General features: G+C 35.1%; 1 protein-coding gene across 6 annotated transcripts in view; it reads left to right on the top strand.

Moving 5' to 3' along the window:
- The window catches only part of GRB14 (growth factor receptor bound protein 14), a 66182-nt gene that overhangs the window by 16929 nt on the left and 32860 nt on the right, over positions 1 to 16393 (top strand). For 2 of the 6 annotated variants that reach the window (XM_083840852.1, XM_083840851.1), the window contains exons 2-3: positions 30 to 118; positions 2517 to 2684. The exons of 2 other annotated variants lie outside the window; for them this stretch is intronic. In XM_083840852.1, the coding sequence (XP_083696978.1) occupies positions 2622 to 2684 (63 nt within the window). In that variant the 5' untranslated portion in view covers positions 30 to 118; positions 2517 to 2621. Of the gene's footprint in view, positions 1 to 29; positions 119 to 2416; positions 2685 to 16393 lie in introns of those variants that run through there. 2 more of the 6 variants (XM_083840853.1, XM_083840850.1) reach the window with 2 other exon arrangements.

The raw sequence follows: 16393 nt of genomic DNA, 5'->3' as shown, positions 1-16393 counted from the left end.
ACTTAGGTGTTTGCTTACTTTCCAAATAGGTCTGACCTGTATATCTGGCTGGAGAAGATAAAATATAGATAGTCTCACTGAGGAAAATAATTCCCTGCTTCACCTTGCAGACAAATAGGTCAGTATTATTCATAGAACATAAAGCTACATGTGCTTTTGAAGAGACAAGGACCTTCAATACCCAGGGGTAAGAAAAAAAAGGCTTGGGCTATTTTTGTTTCTTTCCCAATAAAGCCACTAATGCAGCGCACCAAGATTTACAGTTACTGTTTCCCAAACTTTTTTTTTTCCATAAGATCCAAGGAAAAAAGATCATAAGGGGAGTTTTATAGTCTAGTGCTGCAAATACGTACATGTATAATATTCCTGGGAGTAGAATTCCTACAGGATCAGGCTCTGGTACTGCAAGTTGTTTTCTGAATCTTACCGCAAAATTTTGAAGTCATGCTATAAAATCTTGAGAATATGTGCTCATAGGAAATAAAAGCTGTGTGCCTGAAAGGTAAAAACCTAATTGCAAACATTTGTCATAGCTATCCCTAGTGGAAAAGAATGTTACAGAATTAACACACAATTATTCTGGAGATCATGTTTATTCTTCTAATTTCTCAAAACAATCTTAAGAGTTTTGGACTGGAGCTTCAGAGCGAAAAATAGAAGTAAATAAGTGTATAGTATGTAATATCTAGAAGATTAATTACTATGAATTTGCTGCTGCTATAGACTCGATCTATAGACTCGATGTAAAATGAGTCAAATTTAAAAATGAATGCTTATTATTGAGACATGAAAATGGCTAATATTTCCTGTATTTTTCCCTGATTTGATGGCTTTATTAAAAGCTCTTTACTTAAAGCTAACTGAACAAGGATTAAATGTCTGTTTCCAAACAAATTCTCTTTATTACTTGGTATGAGTTTCTTGTCATTTTTTTTTTTGCCCTGTATGTCACAGTCAAGGACAACAGGTTTTGAAAATTTAGGAAAATATTTGTCTTTACTTCCTATTCTTTGCTAGTGATTTATCACTATCTGAGCTGCAGGTAAAAATACCAATGAATTGCAAGTTGTGTTTTTGGGGAGAGAGTGTTTTGTTGTTGTTGCTCTAGTTTTTTCTTGTGTTTACGGAGTTTATTTTGTTCATCAACAGAATATACCTGAAATCTACTGATTTTAGGATTCAGGAAGGTAATCTAGCACAGGAATAAATGTTTTGAATCTATGAAATCTAAAGTATCTGACTGGTACCTGTAATTTGTTATGTAGTTTTGCCACTTACAAAACTCTCACAACAGCAAATTACATTAAATCACATTGTTAATCTTTAAATTGCTGGTATGTAATTTCTTATGTCCGGGAGCCAAGACACATTTTGAGATTACTAAAGGGTGTGTTTGTATCCAATTAGGGAAAAACACTATCAATGTGTTAAGGTGAATTGTGGCATGGGTTGTTTTTAATATTTTCCAGATCAGTTCTCAACACCTCTAGTATGTCTAATTAATGTGTACTAAATAGTTTCTTTGGAGTAACTTTCTATGAAACTATAGTAGTCTGCATAACTGGTATCTTATTTTTTGAAATGTTACAAATGCTTGATATGAATCATTTTGCAGAACGACTGCAGCCTTAACCTATGGTAAGCAAAGTTTTTGATATGAACTGCTTGATCAAGAATTGTAAGACAAATATCCGATATCACAGTTCTAACATATTTAATTATTTGGTTTACAACAGAATTTTGCTTACTCATGCTGCATAAAAACAGAATAGAAAACTTATTTCTGCTATTAAGCATGACCCTTAGAAAAGATTATAGATTACCTCATGTAAGCAATGAAGAATTTTTTTGACATAAAAGGAAAGAAAAAACTCAGACTTTCTTGGTTGAGATTAAGCAAATTAATGAAACCAGACTTTTTATTGAGATACTTAATGCATAAAGTACATAAGTCCTGTAACATTTTACCTATCACTTTTCCAAGCCTTTGTGTTGCAAAGGTAGAAATTGCATTACTTTAAGTAAAAGGGGATTTTTTCCTCTGCTTTGAATAAAGATAGTTCTTTGATAAAGAAATGTGGAATGGATTCAGTGCACCTATTCTTATGCTCAGTTACCTTCCTGAAACTATCAGGAGCTCCTATCAGGAGCACTGATAAAGAAGCTTATTTTATTTGGTGAAAGAGACCAGGAAAAAAACATCACTGCTGTAACCATTAGTGGTGGTTATAAAATGCTAGAATACAATCTTCAACAATTTGGTTTTCTTTTTTTGGACAATGAAGACAGGATTCTGTGTGATAGAAATGCATGCTGTTGTGCTTGTTTTTATAGACAGAGATATCAGTGTGGGCCTTCCCAAGGACAGAAGACAAGTTTTTAAGCTCTTTGGTTGGTTGATTCCTGGTTAGTCCTACCCCAGGGCCTTATGTAATTGCCTTTGAGTAGGATTGGATTCAGATAAACAGAGTGACATTAACTGCGTTCTTGCTCTTTTCTTTGCGCTGACTCTACAGGATTTGGGTTATGAGAAGTTAGGCTTCAAGGAATATTGCAAAGTACTTAGTTCTGTTTCATGGTACCACCTGAGTGAAGGTTGTCAAGTTCTAAGGAAAGCAGACATGAGTTTGTCTTCAAGAAGAGTGACATTGCCTGCAGTTATGCCAATAACTCTGCAGAAATGGGTATGGCATTTAAATCAATCTTGTAACTAATTTTATTTTGAGTTGATAATGCATTTGCTTAGTGTAAATAAACAGTGTTTTAAATAAACATAGCTATATTTATCTTCTATTTTTCTTGTGTAATAACTTTTATTTTCTGATATACATGTGAACATAATATTTATATGTATATATTTATATATTTTTGTTACTGTTCTTTTTTCTCTGTCATAATTCTGTAATTTATGGAAGAAATTTGATTATAGATTAATGTAGTTCTTAAATATAAAGTATCATTATTGCATTTCAGAATATTGAAATATACCTCTGTAAAAGGATACAGTACTGATCTTAATGAAAGATAACTGGAGTCCACTTATACAGATTTTTGACCAGCTTTAAACACAACATACTTCTTCCTCACCCTCTCTGGATGGCATCTTAGTAGTGGATGGTTCATCATGTACTTTGGGAATCAGGGTAACACTGTACAGTGCTTTGCTCTAGCCACTGTAGCAGGTTACAGTGCTGGTGTAGCTGGCCTTTTTTTTTTTTTCTTTAATCTCACTAAAATGTGGAAGTAATACAAAATCATTACGCCTATGTACATTAGGGTTGCCTAGTGTAACTCTGTGCATTGGGGATGTCTGTAAAGTTTAAATATACATGATGTATGGCAATATAAATCTCCATTATGCTATTAAATGGTTCTTATCAGCAGTTTACATAGAACACAGCATATACTTCTTATGGCATAGGTCCAGTGGGGCTAAAATAGTATATGAATGCTTAGCTGTTACTGATTTAGGATTTGTTGTTCTTTCAGATTACTTTCTCACTTGAGTTGCAGAGGAAGCCCGTGGACATGCAGTTTCAGTGCTATCTTAATTACATGGTCATATATAACTTTTCTGGTATAGTAACTTTCCTTTCAGATTCAGATATGTGCAAGATGCATAAGAGAGATATACTGTGTAAGAGCACTCTACAGAAATGATCTTAAAAAAAAAAATAAAATTGAAGTTTAGCTTTTCAGCTCTCACTCTTCCAACCCTGTGGTTCCCTGCCCTTCCTTTCTCCCTGCCTCCCAGTCCCCCTGCCCCTACCTCAAATCTTCAGTTGTCATAGTTTTATTTTCAGCTGTTATTTGGTTATCTGTATGTTAGGAAGATGAAGGTCTTTGTTCTTGCAGTGTGTAGTTGTATTGGACTCCTCTGTTATGCACAGAGCAGTGCATGGTGCAATGTGGGAGGAGAGAGATGTGTAACTTCACTCAATCTAACATTCTGAAGGCTAGGAAACTCATTTTTAACTGTACTGTATATTTTAATGGATTGCGTTTCATTTTTTGCTGTTGAGAGATGAGCATCATTCTCTAAGCAAACTTAGAATTTTGTTGTTCTCTACTAACGCATGGTGAGTAAGGTAGTTTTCTGTGCATTCTCTCCTATTTTAAAACACAAATATTTTCACACTACTATCAAATGACCTATTGGCTTTACTTCTTTTATCTGTGTGCTTTGCAAGCCCAAAATAAAAATATTGGATGTGGGAGGAGGAAGCAGCACAGGATGTTGAATTAGGTAGGTAGATATTGGATTGCATACAGTTGCGAAAGTTCTCAGAGGTGTGTATCCTCCCTGAGGGCTCATTGTATGCCAAATTTGTGTCCTGTTTTTGCTCATGATGTTTATATTTGTGCCAGTAGAATTCCCTGCAAATGTATCTCCTCTCTCCATTCACAAGGTTCTTTTTGTTACTTCTACAGCACTACCCTAATTCCTGGAACTGGAATACTACAGGGAAGGAAGGCAGGCAGGAATGGGCAAGAAAGAGGCTAGCTTGTAAGGGATAGTATGTGTGCATGCATGCATGCACATGTGTGAATTTGTTTCTTGTGGACATTAGAAACATAGAAATACAATTCAGTCATAAACTATTATTCCGGTATGTAGTGCCTTCAAATCAATTGCTCCAGATACTGCTTTTAAATAGTATTTCTGTTAAACATTGAAATTGCAGTGCTTTAAGTAAAAGGTGATCTTCAATTTCTATTTTCTATAATGTAAGAAGAACCTGAACATTGGCAATATAAAAATGTTATGTTAGTACTGCATTGTCAAGAGAAAATTCAGCATTAGTTCATAAGGTAATATTTTAGGCTATTGGTCATCCTCAATTATTTCTTTAATATAAGCATCAGTGTTTATGTAAGAAGTCTAGTTTAATTATGGTACTGAAAGAATCTTTTTTTCCTCCCTCACAAAAAGTGACATTTTTTATTATTAATGTGATAATATGGCTGTTATGCCAATTTCTTGAATGTTTTTTTCATTTTCATTCCAAGTAACTATTATGTTTTGTCAATTTTTTTTAAACTTTTTTTATTTTAAAATCAGGAAAGAAGTATGTATCATAGTTGATCTATTTTATTCTTAAGTAATATATTTTTAACTAAAGCTACAGGGCCTCATTTAGATTCCAAGGGGTCTTTTCACACAGGCAGAAAAATGAGTTGCTTAATAAGCATGGGGAATTATGCATATCCAATATTAAAACCAGATTTATAGTGTTTATATAGACTAGACATATAATTAATCCAACACAGTTAGAGTAAGTGTCTTTTTTAATCTTTTGTGTGAGTAACTCTTTACTCTTATAAAAATGTTTTTAAGAAATTAGATTTAAAAGGTCATAATACGTTCAAAACAATGTTTTACAGTCAGTTACAAATCATTTATTCAAGATAAAAATCTGCAGGCCTGCTAGACTTGTTGTGTGATAAGTAGAAGAGTACTTAAGTGACTGATGTTGGATGCAAGGTGTGTAAACAGAATTGTTTTTTTTACAGCTGTTCGGAACTTCCTAGAACACTAGGTCACACAATGTTGGAAGGCCTTGTGTACACAGGTAGTATGCATTGCAGCTGAACAATTTCTAGTGATTCTTGAAGAGATCGCATAGTTTCTTTTTAATGGAAGAAATTTTAGATTGAATAGTTAGAAGAATAAATTGAATATGAGAAGAATGATTAGAAAATGAGCATTTGGTTTAGATTGCATGCTTATGACAATCCTGGATTTGAGCAGTTTTCAAGATTCTCTTGGATCTTTCTTCCATCTATTTTTTTCTGGCCTGAAATCACACACTGCTTTAATGAACACCCACCGCTCCCGCTAAGCAGAAATGGTCACTTAAGCCAAATTGTATTGAGAATTATCAATGTCCGTCTGCAAGGCTAGGAGTGTGAAAGTAATTTCTCAGTTTCGCATTTGGGTTCCCTGAGATGAAAGGCCAATGTGCTAATCCAGGAATTTTACATAAATGCACTTTAAGTGATATGGTAATAGTGCCATTAAATGGAAATATCTGGAGACAGACAAAGCATTCATGTATGCAGCATCTCCTCATAAGGACAGTTTGAAAAAATAGTCATTCAGAGATGCATAAACACCACCCATACCCTCTTTCTCTTTTGTACAATGTAATGAAAGAGTAACATCCTACAAAGATGTGAAAACACATGAGAAAAGTAAGAGATGGGTTTGACTGTGCTTTAAAGACTTTGGGAGCAGTCGTCAGAAACAGTGATGGTTGAGGTGAAGCATTTTGAATCGCTGTTATATCTTATTTTTAATGGAATGTTTTTTTTCATGACTTGCTGGGAGGTGTGAGAGAAAATATTGGGAATAACCACTAGGTAAAGTAATACAATGGGCCTGACTGGAAATTCAGTATAGATTTAATGATCTTATTTAAATTACTGGGTTATAGCATCTGGATGTACTGATACTGGATGTGCAGAGTTTGATACAAATAGTAAAAGTTTTAAGCCTGAAGAAAGGTTGAGGAGCAGAAATACATATATGTATGTATATATATAGGAATGGGCAGAGACACAAACTCCATGCAGGAGATGGATAGTTTGTTTTTGAAAGAAGTTTGCTTAAAATTGCCAGAATGGGAAGCTAGTATGTAGTCTCAAGGAAAGGTCTTGCCATCTTTGTGGCAAGTAACATGTACTAAGATAGCTGCGCTTATTTACTCTTGATAATACATAAAAACTGCGTGGAACTATTTCTACAGGTGCTTACCTCTTGCCTCAGATGTTTGTCTTAGGGAACATACAAATTTCATGTAAGCTATGAAAGGATCATCTGCCTCAGATTCAGTAATCTGTAATACTGTAGTTGCAGATATTAAGTTACCTGTTCATGACAGAGTCTGACGTGATTTTGGAAGTTCAGTTTGTGGATGATAAGGAAGGAGGAGGGAGGCACAGTAGCATTTCCTCTTTGTGGAAGAGGTCTGGTTATGCCTCGTTAAGCCCCGGAACTGTTAAGGAGAGAGCTACTGACAGGGCCTCCTTAGGGGAAGTGTCGCAGCACTTTTTCTCACGAAGGTTTTGGCCAAGCAAATCTAGATCTGATACTATACTTTAGGAAGGTTCTGGGACCAATTTCTGCTTTGAGAATGCATTCTTTATTCTCAAACAGTCACGCACCACTTGACCAGTCATACTTATTGGTTTCATGTTCTTAGAAGCAGTAAATTTTTTGTTCTGTATCAAAATGATCCCACAACATATAAATGAAACCAAAATGGGACTAACTTTACTGAGGGGGGTGGAGTGGGAAGGTGTGGGAGGGGATAGGGGGACCTACCCTGTGATATTCCAGTCCCTATGAGCAATCAAATTTTTTATAATATTTTTTATACAAAACCATCAATGATCTTGGAATTTAAAATGCATATCACTATGTTGCATATTGCCAAGAAAGTTAGGGGTGTGTGTGTATGTATAAGAGAGTGAATAATGAGTGTGCAGAGCTTTTAGAAAGTCTTTTAAAAACCTTAGTGGTTTAATACACTTGGTCATTACTTGTCCCTTGTATAGTATGACAAGGTTTAGAGGCACAATTAACGTTGCACTCTGTCTCCTCTCTGTCTTCAGTTCTTGAAAAGACCTTTGATACATTTTTCAGTCTCTTCTTGCCTTCTTTGAACATCTAACATCCTTCATACAGTAACCAAGGAAATTGGCTGTGTTTAGTGCCCTACTCTGCTCATAATCCTTTTCTGTTGGCAGAAAATCCTTTGGAGGAAGAAAGAAAAAAACAACAAAAAAACCCAGCTTTTTCATCAGTTGAAGAAAGTACTTGGCCATTTTCTAGCTCTAGAACTTTAGTCTCCTCTTGAATAAATTAGGCTTCAAGAAGTCAGAACTTGACCTTCAGACTGTATTACTCAGCCCTGAAGTGAATCAAGAGTCATTGCCAAATAGTTATTTCTACTGGTAGTAAATCCTTTATTTATTATGCTGCATTGTTTGTGAAGGGAGAAACTTAACATACAGCACACTAGGTACTAGTGACAGTCCTATGCTAAAAATCAAATTTTCCATACTGATGTTACATGTCTTTTGTGTGTGCCTTTCAGCATGCTATGATACATAAGTAAATACCTGAAAAAACAGAAGATTTTATTTACTTTTTGATAAAATAGCGAAATACTAATACGTACAAAGAAAATGTGTCACCTTGCACCAAGGAATTACTCAGATCCAAGCTCTCTTGATTCCTTATTTCCATGCTATTGCTATGGGTACTGCCATGTTCTGCACAGCCCAACTCCTTGTTTTTCTGCTTTTGAGTCAGGAACAGAGGCAGGACCCATCCCAACAAAATGCCAGCTGCCTTAAAGACTTAAAAAAAAAAAAAAAAAAAAAAAAAAAAGAACTTATGACTGTATGATCAAAACTTTTGAATCAACATATATTTATTCTAACACTGAAGATTTTACCTTGCTTCCAGTCCATCTTAGTCTCTTACAATTGGCATTGTCTTCCTGAACCTTCTTTTTCAAAGTTGCATGTATTCAGTTGCTTTCAATCCTTTATTTATGATTACATATTTCAGAGCAACTTGTTTTCCATAGCTTAAAGTAGTCACATGAGAAGAGATTTATTCTGGTACAGTGTATAATGGGTGCCTAGGGAACAGTAAAAAACAAGATAAGTCAAACTTTTTAAGAATACATACCCAGCTTTTTGAGCCAGAGTTGCAAAGTCTGTTTGTGTGTTTGCTTAAGAAGTGGAAGTTTTACTGGATGTGAGGCTCTGAACCCATACAGACTCAAAGAGATGAGGAGTCTTTTACTCCTCATTTGTATTCTATCCAGTAACATATTTCATCTCCTCTCTCTGGCACATCATAAGCTCTGGGAGGTCTTGGACTACTTACTTATAGCTCTATCAGTACACATGCTGGGACTTAAAAAAAAAAAAAATAAAAAAATGTTAACCTGGGGAGTCATCTTTTGTTTAATATGCATTGCACTTCCCTGTGGTTAAAACTTTGTACTGCTTGTTTCTTTGCAGATACCTTTTCCATTTGGCACCACTAAAAAATCTTAGGAGGGACTGGAGGAAGTGTTCAGCTGACATCTGTAGTGCTTTTCCTTTATTTCGTACTGGAATCCTCTTTCTCTTTTGCTCAGCATACTGTGCTTTCTTTGCAGTCTTTTTCATTACTCTTGTTGAATGTTGTATCATTTCTACCTCCAACCTCTGCCCTAAAATAACATCATGCTTTCTTCTTGGACTGCTTAGGCTTATTTTCTAAACCAGTTAATTCCCTTCTCCAAGATTTTAGCAATTAAATGGTATCTAGACTGAATAGCAGTTGGAGCCCTCTGCTTGTCTTGTATTAGCATAACAGCCAGACATAAGTAGCTCATCAAATTATCCACCAGCTGCATATGCAAGCTCTGTGTTGTTGATTTTCCTTCAGTTGTATTGATTTTAACTATTGTTGGATTGGTGTCTGTCACCACACTTCTGAGTATCCTGTTTGATAAGACTGCTATATGTATTTTGTGTTATGAGCATTCTATGGTGATCTGAACGTGGACTGTGTATAGTAAAAAGAAGAAACAGCCAGACAGCCCAGAAGACCTCTGGAAGTAGGTTATCACAGCATGTGAAGAGATGAAAAATGTACTGGTGACTTCCCAGTTCTCTTGTGTGATTGAAGACTGTTCAGTCTACATACCTCATTTTCCTTTTAGAACACATGGTTACAGGTAAATATTGTCGAAATATATTGGATTACCGAAATGATTAGTTTCTATTACAACATCATCCTTTTAAAATATTCTTTTTGTTCCACTTGTTTTCATGACTGTTTTGCATTAGATGACTATCAAGTTTTGGCCTTTAATACAGGAACTAAATTCCATGCCCAGGTGCTCCCTGTAGTGGCTTGGATTTGTCAGCAAAATTTGCCGACAAATCTGTATTAATGTGACAGTGTCTAGTTGAAAGTTTTGCATGGCTTGAGTAGGCTTGCTAGCTTTATTACAGGATTTACACTTTATTTGGATTTTATGCCTTGGCTTCAGGGAGCAATACTATGTGAATGAAATGAAAGATGTTTGAAAGTGCTGAAGGATAAAACATCCTGTCAGGATAACTATTCCACAGCAGTCACACCTTGCTGTTATATACCAACAGTGACTAGAAACAGATGCCCAGAGACAGTACTGGGCTGCGAGATTGCTGTAGTCTGACCCAGCAGAGCAGTTTTCATCACTGAAATTTACCAATTCAATTACCAAATGGCAAAGTACTTGGAACAGGTTGCTCAAGGATGCTGTGGAGTTATCGTCGCTGGGGGTGTTTAAGGAAAGGTTAGAGGTGGTACTTAGGGACATGGTTTAGTGAATGATATTGGTGGTAGAGTGGATGGTTGGACCAGATGATCTCGGAGGTCTTTTCCAAACTTAATGATACTGTGATTCTGTGGTTTTAAACCAACTATTTAGTATGACGGATTAACCTACATAGCCTTTGTCATATTTGCTCTGAACATTGCTTGTACCACTCTAGAAATTCTGTGAAAATTTCCAAACTGAATTTTCTTAAGCTGAAAACCTAAAACTCAGTCTTACTGAGTCTACAGACTTTTTTCCTCTAGTGACCTTCAAGAGAATACTTAAGTAATAAAGGCAATGACAAAGGTATTCTTAGACTTGAAGCTGTGTTGTAGTTCAAGCCAGAACTTTTATATAAAACAAATTGTTTAGAGTCTTAGTCTTCCTCTGTTTCAGCAAGAGATATGCTCTGCTGAGAAACCAGCAACATAGCGTGAAAACCCTGGTAGAAACAATAGGTACTTCTTTTTATAGCTGGTATCTCTTCAGAAACATAGAGTGCAGCCAGAATGTGGCAGTAACAGATTTGCTTTCTCTTGTGCTGGAACACAGCATTCTATTTATCTCTGACAAGCGAAGGATATGTTGGACAAACTGAACTATTAAATACAGAAAGCCTCATTTAAATAATGTTAACGCTTTGACACAAATAGGGACAAGCTAGTCAAACATAAGACTGATAACATTCTGCCCTTAACTTTGTTGTACACAGAAAACAAAAAACACAGGTGTATTTTAGTGGCTTTATATAAAAAAAAATTCATTTCTCCCCTGATCTTTGTATATGACTTCTTTGGAAGGTGCAGTAGTATGTCAATAATTTCTACCATATTTCTAGTTTGGAGGGATAAAGAACACTGGTGCTTTGAGAACCATTTTTATTTTCTGTTCATTTTCCATTTCACAAACATTTTTTTAAAATGAAATATGGAAGTTCCTCCTTCAAGTCAGATTCTTTGAATCTTCTAGTATAATATTTCAATCCCCTCCCTCTTTTTAAGTCTTGTTAATCTAACTGTATATTTGTCCATATGGTAAGTGTATTCTGAGTGGTGTTATGGTGTGCAGTAAAATATAATGTTGTGTATTATTATTAAATATATAAAGCTATGTAGAGTTGAGACAGCAGTTGATGTGGAAGTAAAGGACTTAAGATGCTAAGTAGCATAAGTTTGCTAATAGGACTAGTAAGCTGTTCATTTCCACCTATCTAACCTGTTACATTAGCACTAAATTAACTTTTAATTAAAAAAAGTTTGCTTGAAAGTATGCTGTTATTAGCCCTAATGCAATAATCAAGTCCAGTCTGAATACTGTCTTCGAATCAACCCATAGATTTTAAACGTTTGTTACGAAGGACAAAATACAGGGGAAAAATATGGAACCCTTAGCCACTAGCAAGATGACTTTTGTACCTTGCTAGTTATTTTAGCAATTATCTATGCATTTTGTGTGAAATATTAAGGGAGCTGTCAGTGAAGATAGTGGGTCATAGAGCATGTACATTTAGCCTAAGTAACTTAAGCTTTGTACTGTGAACTGTATTGGCTGGACATGCTGAACAAGAGCATGGAGATTTTGACACTAAGACGTAGTGGTGCATAGGTAGAGGAGAGAATAGCCTGCATATGAATGTACTTGTTCTACAGTTGGATTATGTTATGTTCTCCAATGAATTTTAAAATTACTTTTCCTTGGTTAGAGAATTCTACTAAAGCTTTACTGGATTATTTTTCTTTTTTACTTATTTTTAGTGTATAGGAAGATACAGAACTGTAATTGACATCTACATATCTATGTACTGGGTTTAAATTAACCAGGGGTCCATATGTACCATGCACTGAGATTGAGAAGTGATCTATGTTTGACTAGTTGGCTGTAAGTAAGAGGTACATGGAAGACGGAAATTGGGAAACTTCTACCTTTCTCAGGGCCAAGGTGATTTTTAGATACCTCTTTGTCAGATGTTAATATACACATTTAGCATTGCTCAGTCATATAATGAAAAATAACGAAGACTCATTTTTATCATGGCTTGTAAGACATGGGTTCTCCACTCTGATTCAGAGGTTAGCATGAGTGAGAGTCTGAATTTACTTGACTGTAACCAGCCATTCTAAAAATGAACGATTCATTTTAAATTTACCTTTATCCTGCAGTCTTTAACTCCATGAGTTCAATCTTCATGAAAGGTATTCTTTTCAAGGACTTTGGAAAAGTTATTGATGCCAATCAATGTGAATTGCATTAAATCACCGAGATTTTTCAGAAGTATGGTGATTACTGTAAACCATTCTACTAAATGCTTTGAACAAGATGAAGAAAATTTTAAGAGTGGATTTTTTCTAGGAAGAGACAAAGTAGGTATGGTTAGTAGATCCTTACCTATCTGCCTGACAACAGTGTGTCACAAATTCACAATGCAACACCCCAAAATTAATCTGCTGCAATGTTCCTTGTGTAGCAGATGGTCTTTTCCTCTTTCCCAGGACTCAACAGAAGTTTATATGCCATCTTCATCAGATGAAGGAAGAGATGGAGTGTCAGCCTCCATTTATGTTAGGATAGACTGAGGTTTGCCATTTAAGTTTCTTTACATTTTAGAGCGTATAACCTTATTTTAACTGTTTGTTGTTTGCTTTTTCATTTCCAGTTTCCCTTCTTTTTAAGTATGAGTTTGATTTCACATGTAAAGAGTAGATCTGGGAATATAATCCTCCAAAGTCATTGTGAATAATTAATGCAAATAAATCATTTAGCTACTCTGCAGTGTGTTTATCTTGTATAAGTGATCCTTTGGCTGCTGAATCATCGAGCAAACCTGCTAATTCTCTTTGATTTCTGCTATTCCATGGAATTCTATTTGATTTTTTTTTGTCAATGATGTTTAAATTCCCTCACAGTTTCCTAGTTATTCATTCACATATTACCAGTTGTACTTGAAATGCCTCTTTAGCTGCTCTTGTTTGGAATCTCCATCATCTGAAAAAAAAAAATCACAAAACAACCCCCCCAAAAAAACCCCCACAACTAAGAGAGGCAGAATATTTTGAGACTCTGTATTTAAATAAATTGCCCTGTACTCCCCCTCCACTTTATTTATAAATTTGTGCATTTTTTTAAGGGCTTTATTGTGGTTTTTACTTCACTTTGCATTTTTTACTCTTGCTTTGCTTCTTTGTGGTGAAGGTTGGTGATGGTGACGAATCTTTCACTTGCAGTGTTTAATCTGTATGTTATTTACTATTGCAATTCCTACTTACAGTGTACTGAACTTCACAGTGTAATTGTTGGTATTTAGTGGTCTAATTATAGTAACTTTTTGAGCAAAGTTTCATATAACTATAGCTAATAGTTAAGAATAATCTCACTTTTTTTCTCTAAAAATAGTTGTAGTATGAGTTAATTGTCTGAAGCGTGGAAGTTGCTTTCTCTAGACCTTGCCTTTTGTTCAGTTTTATAAGAAATTCTGAAATATTTTATAACTTTTTTTTTGCTTCTGTTGACCAATATTGTAAAAGTGTATGTATAAACTTCAGGATTAAATAATGATATTTATATTTTAACTTTCTTGCTGTCTTTCAAACCTTGTTTCTCTTCAGTTTTACTGACGTTGTCTTTGAGATGATTGCTTGTCAGCATTGTCCTCATTCTGCCATTTTTTTAACATCATAATGTGATTGTCATAACCTTAGTTTGAAAGAACTTTGCTGGTATATTTTTGCACATAGCTTATTATAATTTGTAGATCTGCATAATTTAACCTCCTTTTTATAATACAACATATTTACACATCTAAAGCAGTAGTCATATGAGGAAGTCTAAGTGCTTTACAAATCTTAATGTGTTCAATCTGTTACCCTGCTGTACAGAAACAGATTTCATTTCCCTTGCCCCTTTTTACAAAAAGGAAACTGAGGGACTAATATTGATCTGCCCAAATTCAGATGAAAAATGCCTATTTTGAAACTCAGAATAGGACCTTTTTTGTGTACAGTAAATCTCAAATAATTTTGTTACTTCTCCATATTGCTGTTCAGATTTTTGTGTGCATGTGTGATTTTTCCATTCATAGAATGGTCAGTCTCATACTGGATTGGGGAGGACAATGCTAAGGGTCAAGCAAAGGGGGGTGATTGTATGGGCTCAATGGTATAGATTGCCAGATTTCCATACTAATTTGTCAGAGGGCTTTCATAGAAAATGAACAAAAATTGTTTTAGTTGATAATGTGCCTATTACTCAAAAATGTTTAAATTCATGGTACCTTCTAACATAATATCCTAACAGAATGTTTGTTTGGTAAATCTTGGAAAAATTCAATGTGTTTTAGGTCATGGTAGGAAAAATAGGTAATTTTCTTAGACTTTGTACTTCCTTTCTTTGAACCATGGTTTCATTGCAAGACAGAGCCTTAATTAATTATTAGTACATTTAAATCTTTGGTGCTTTTTGTGGGACCTTAACTCAATCTGTCCATAACAGATAAATGTGTACAAAGTTTACTTTTGGTCACTTGGGAGAGCAGTTATTCCTCCTTCAGGAAGCTACTTCCTTCTTTGGTATTTTCAGTCATTGTTGTCTGTGAGTGGAGTCTTAACTTATGTTCAGTTTTGTTAACTACAAGGTGCTCAACTTCCCCTTTAAAGGGATTGATGGTCCTACTGTAAAAGATGATGGTTTCATTTAATTTCATGTCACTTCTAGAGTGTCCAATCTACCTATCTTGGCTGTTTTTTAATCAATTTTCTGTTGTGTACCTTGAGAAGAAAGCAAGGCATTTTAGAACATCAGAGCTAGAGAATAGAAAATGTTGCTGGCAGGCTGATCTTAAAATTTCCCTTCCAGAGGTTGATAAGAATAAAGGGAGTCCATGCATGAATAGAGATTTGAAGTCTAATGTTCATGTCACTTAAGCTACTGGTTATATATGTTTCTGTATGGGAAGTGTTCCTTATGCCTCTTGAAGCTATACTCTGTTTCAGGTAGGAAGTCAGGATTCTCTGTAACCAGGTTTTCACATAAGTTTGTCCCAGATTTGCCTTCTTCCCCCATGTACATGCTTTCCGGTAATTGTCCCTAATCAATGGATGACAGTTCTTGCCTGCCCAATTGTACACATTGACAAATCTGCACAGAAATCATGCAGTGACTTGTGAACCATCCTTCAGAAGAGAGGGGGCATCACAGGGACATCTACAGGACAAATTTTTGAAAGCTCATGATGTGGCAATGGAGTATAGTTGCTTTGCAATGAGCAGCTACCATTAATCATTGTATCATTTAAAAAAAAATATTACAGATATAGACTTCTACAAACTGTAAGAATCCTTTCAGCCTTGAATTTTCCTTTTTGGAAGAATAGTGGAAGCTGGCCTTCTACCTGTAGTCTAGGGTATTTGAAGGGGAAGTCTTGCATTCACACAATTAACTTTACCAGCATGCTGTTTTTTTTAAATTAATTGACTTAACCTGTCCTTGAATATTTTTATGAATCCAAAGTTTTGCTTGCTCTTATAAAAAGGCTCTCTAAAAAGAAGTCAGACTAGAAGTTGTAAAATAGTTCTGAATGCTAGAAATTTCCAAGTTCAAATACACTTCAATTCCAAGTTCAATACACTTCAATTTCCAATGTCAAATACACTTCAAATTCCTCTATCATCTGCTAATACCAATAAGTTACAAGAATAAAAAGAAAACAACAACAACGACAAAGCTTTGTCTACCAGGGAGCAAGATTGGAAATTTGGGAACAAACAAATAGGCTGTTAGTTAATACTAATGACAGAGGTTAGCATTTTATCAAGCAGATCTCTAGGGATGTCTGGCACCCTGGAGTATAAGACTCTTTATGGGCTGATGTTGCATACAATAACTCTGCATGGTTTTGTACTTACATTATATTTAACATAAATGTGACTGAAATTGTAATGTTCTATTCATGGAGAAAAAAAGAGGAATGGATGAGCTAAAATTAGATACCTGTATCTTTATAAATAGAAGTGGCCTGATATATA

This window comes from Anser anser (genome assembly GCF_964211835.1).
Source record: "Anser anser genome assembly, chromosome: 6".
Lineage (NCBI taxonomy): Eukaryota > Metazoa > Chordata > Aves > Anseriformes > Anatidae > Anser > Anser anser.
Note: the sequence above shows the minus strand (reverse complement) of the source record. Positions and strands in the feature narration are given on the sequence as shown.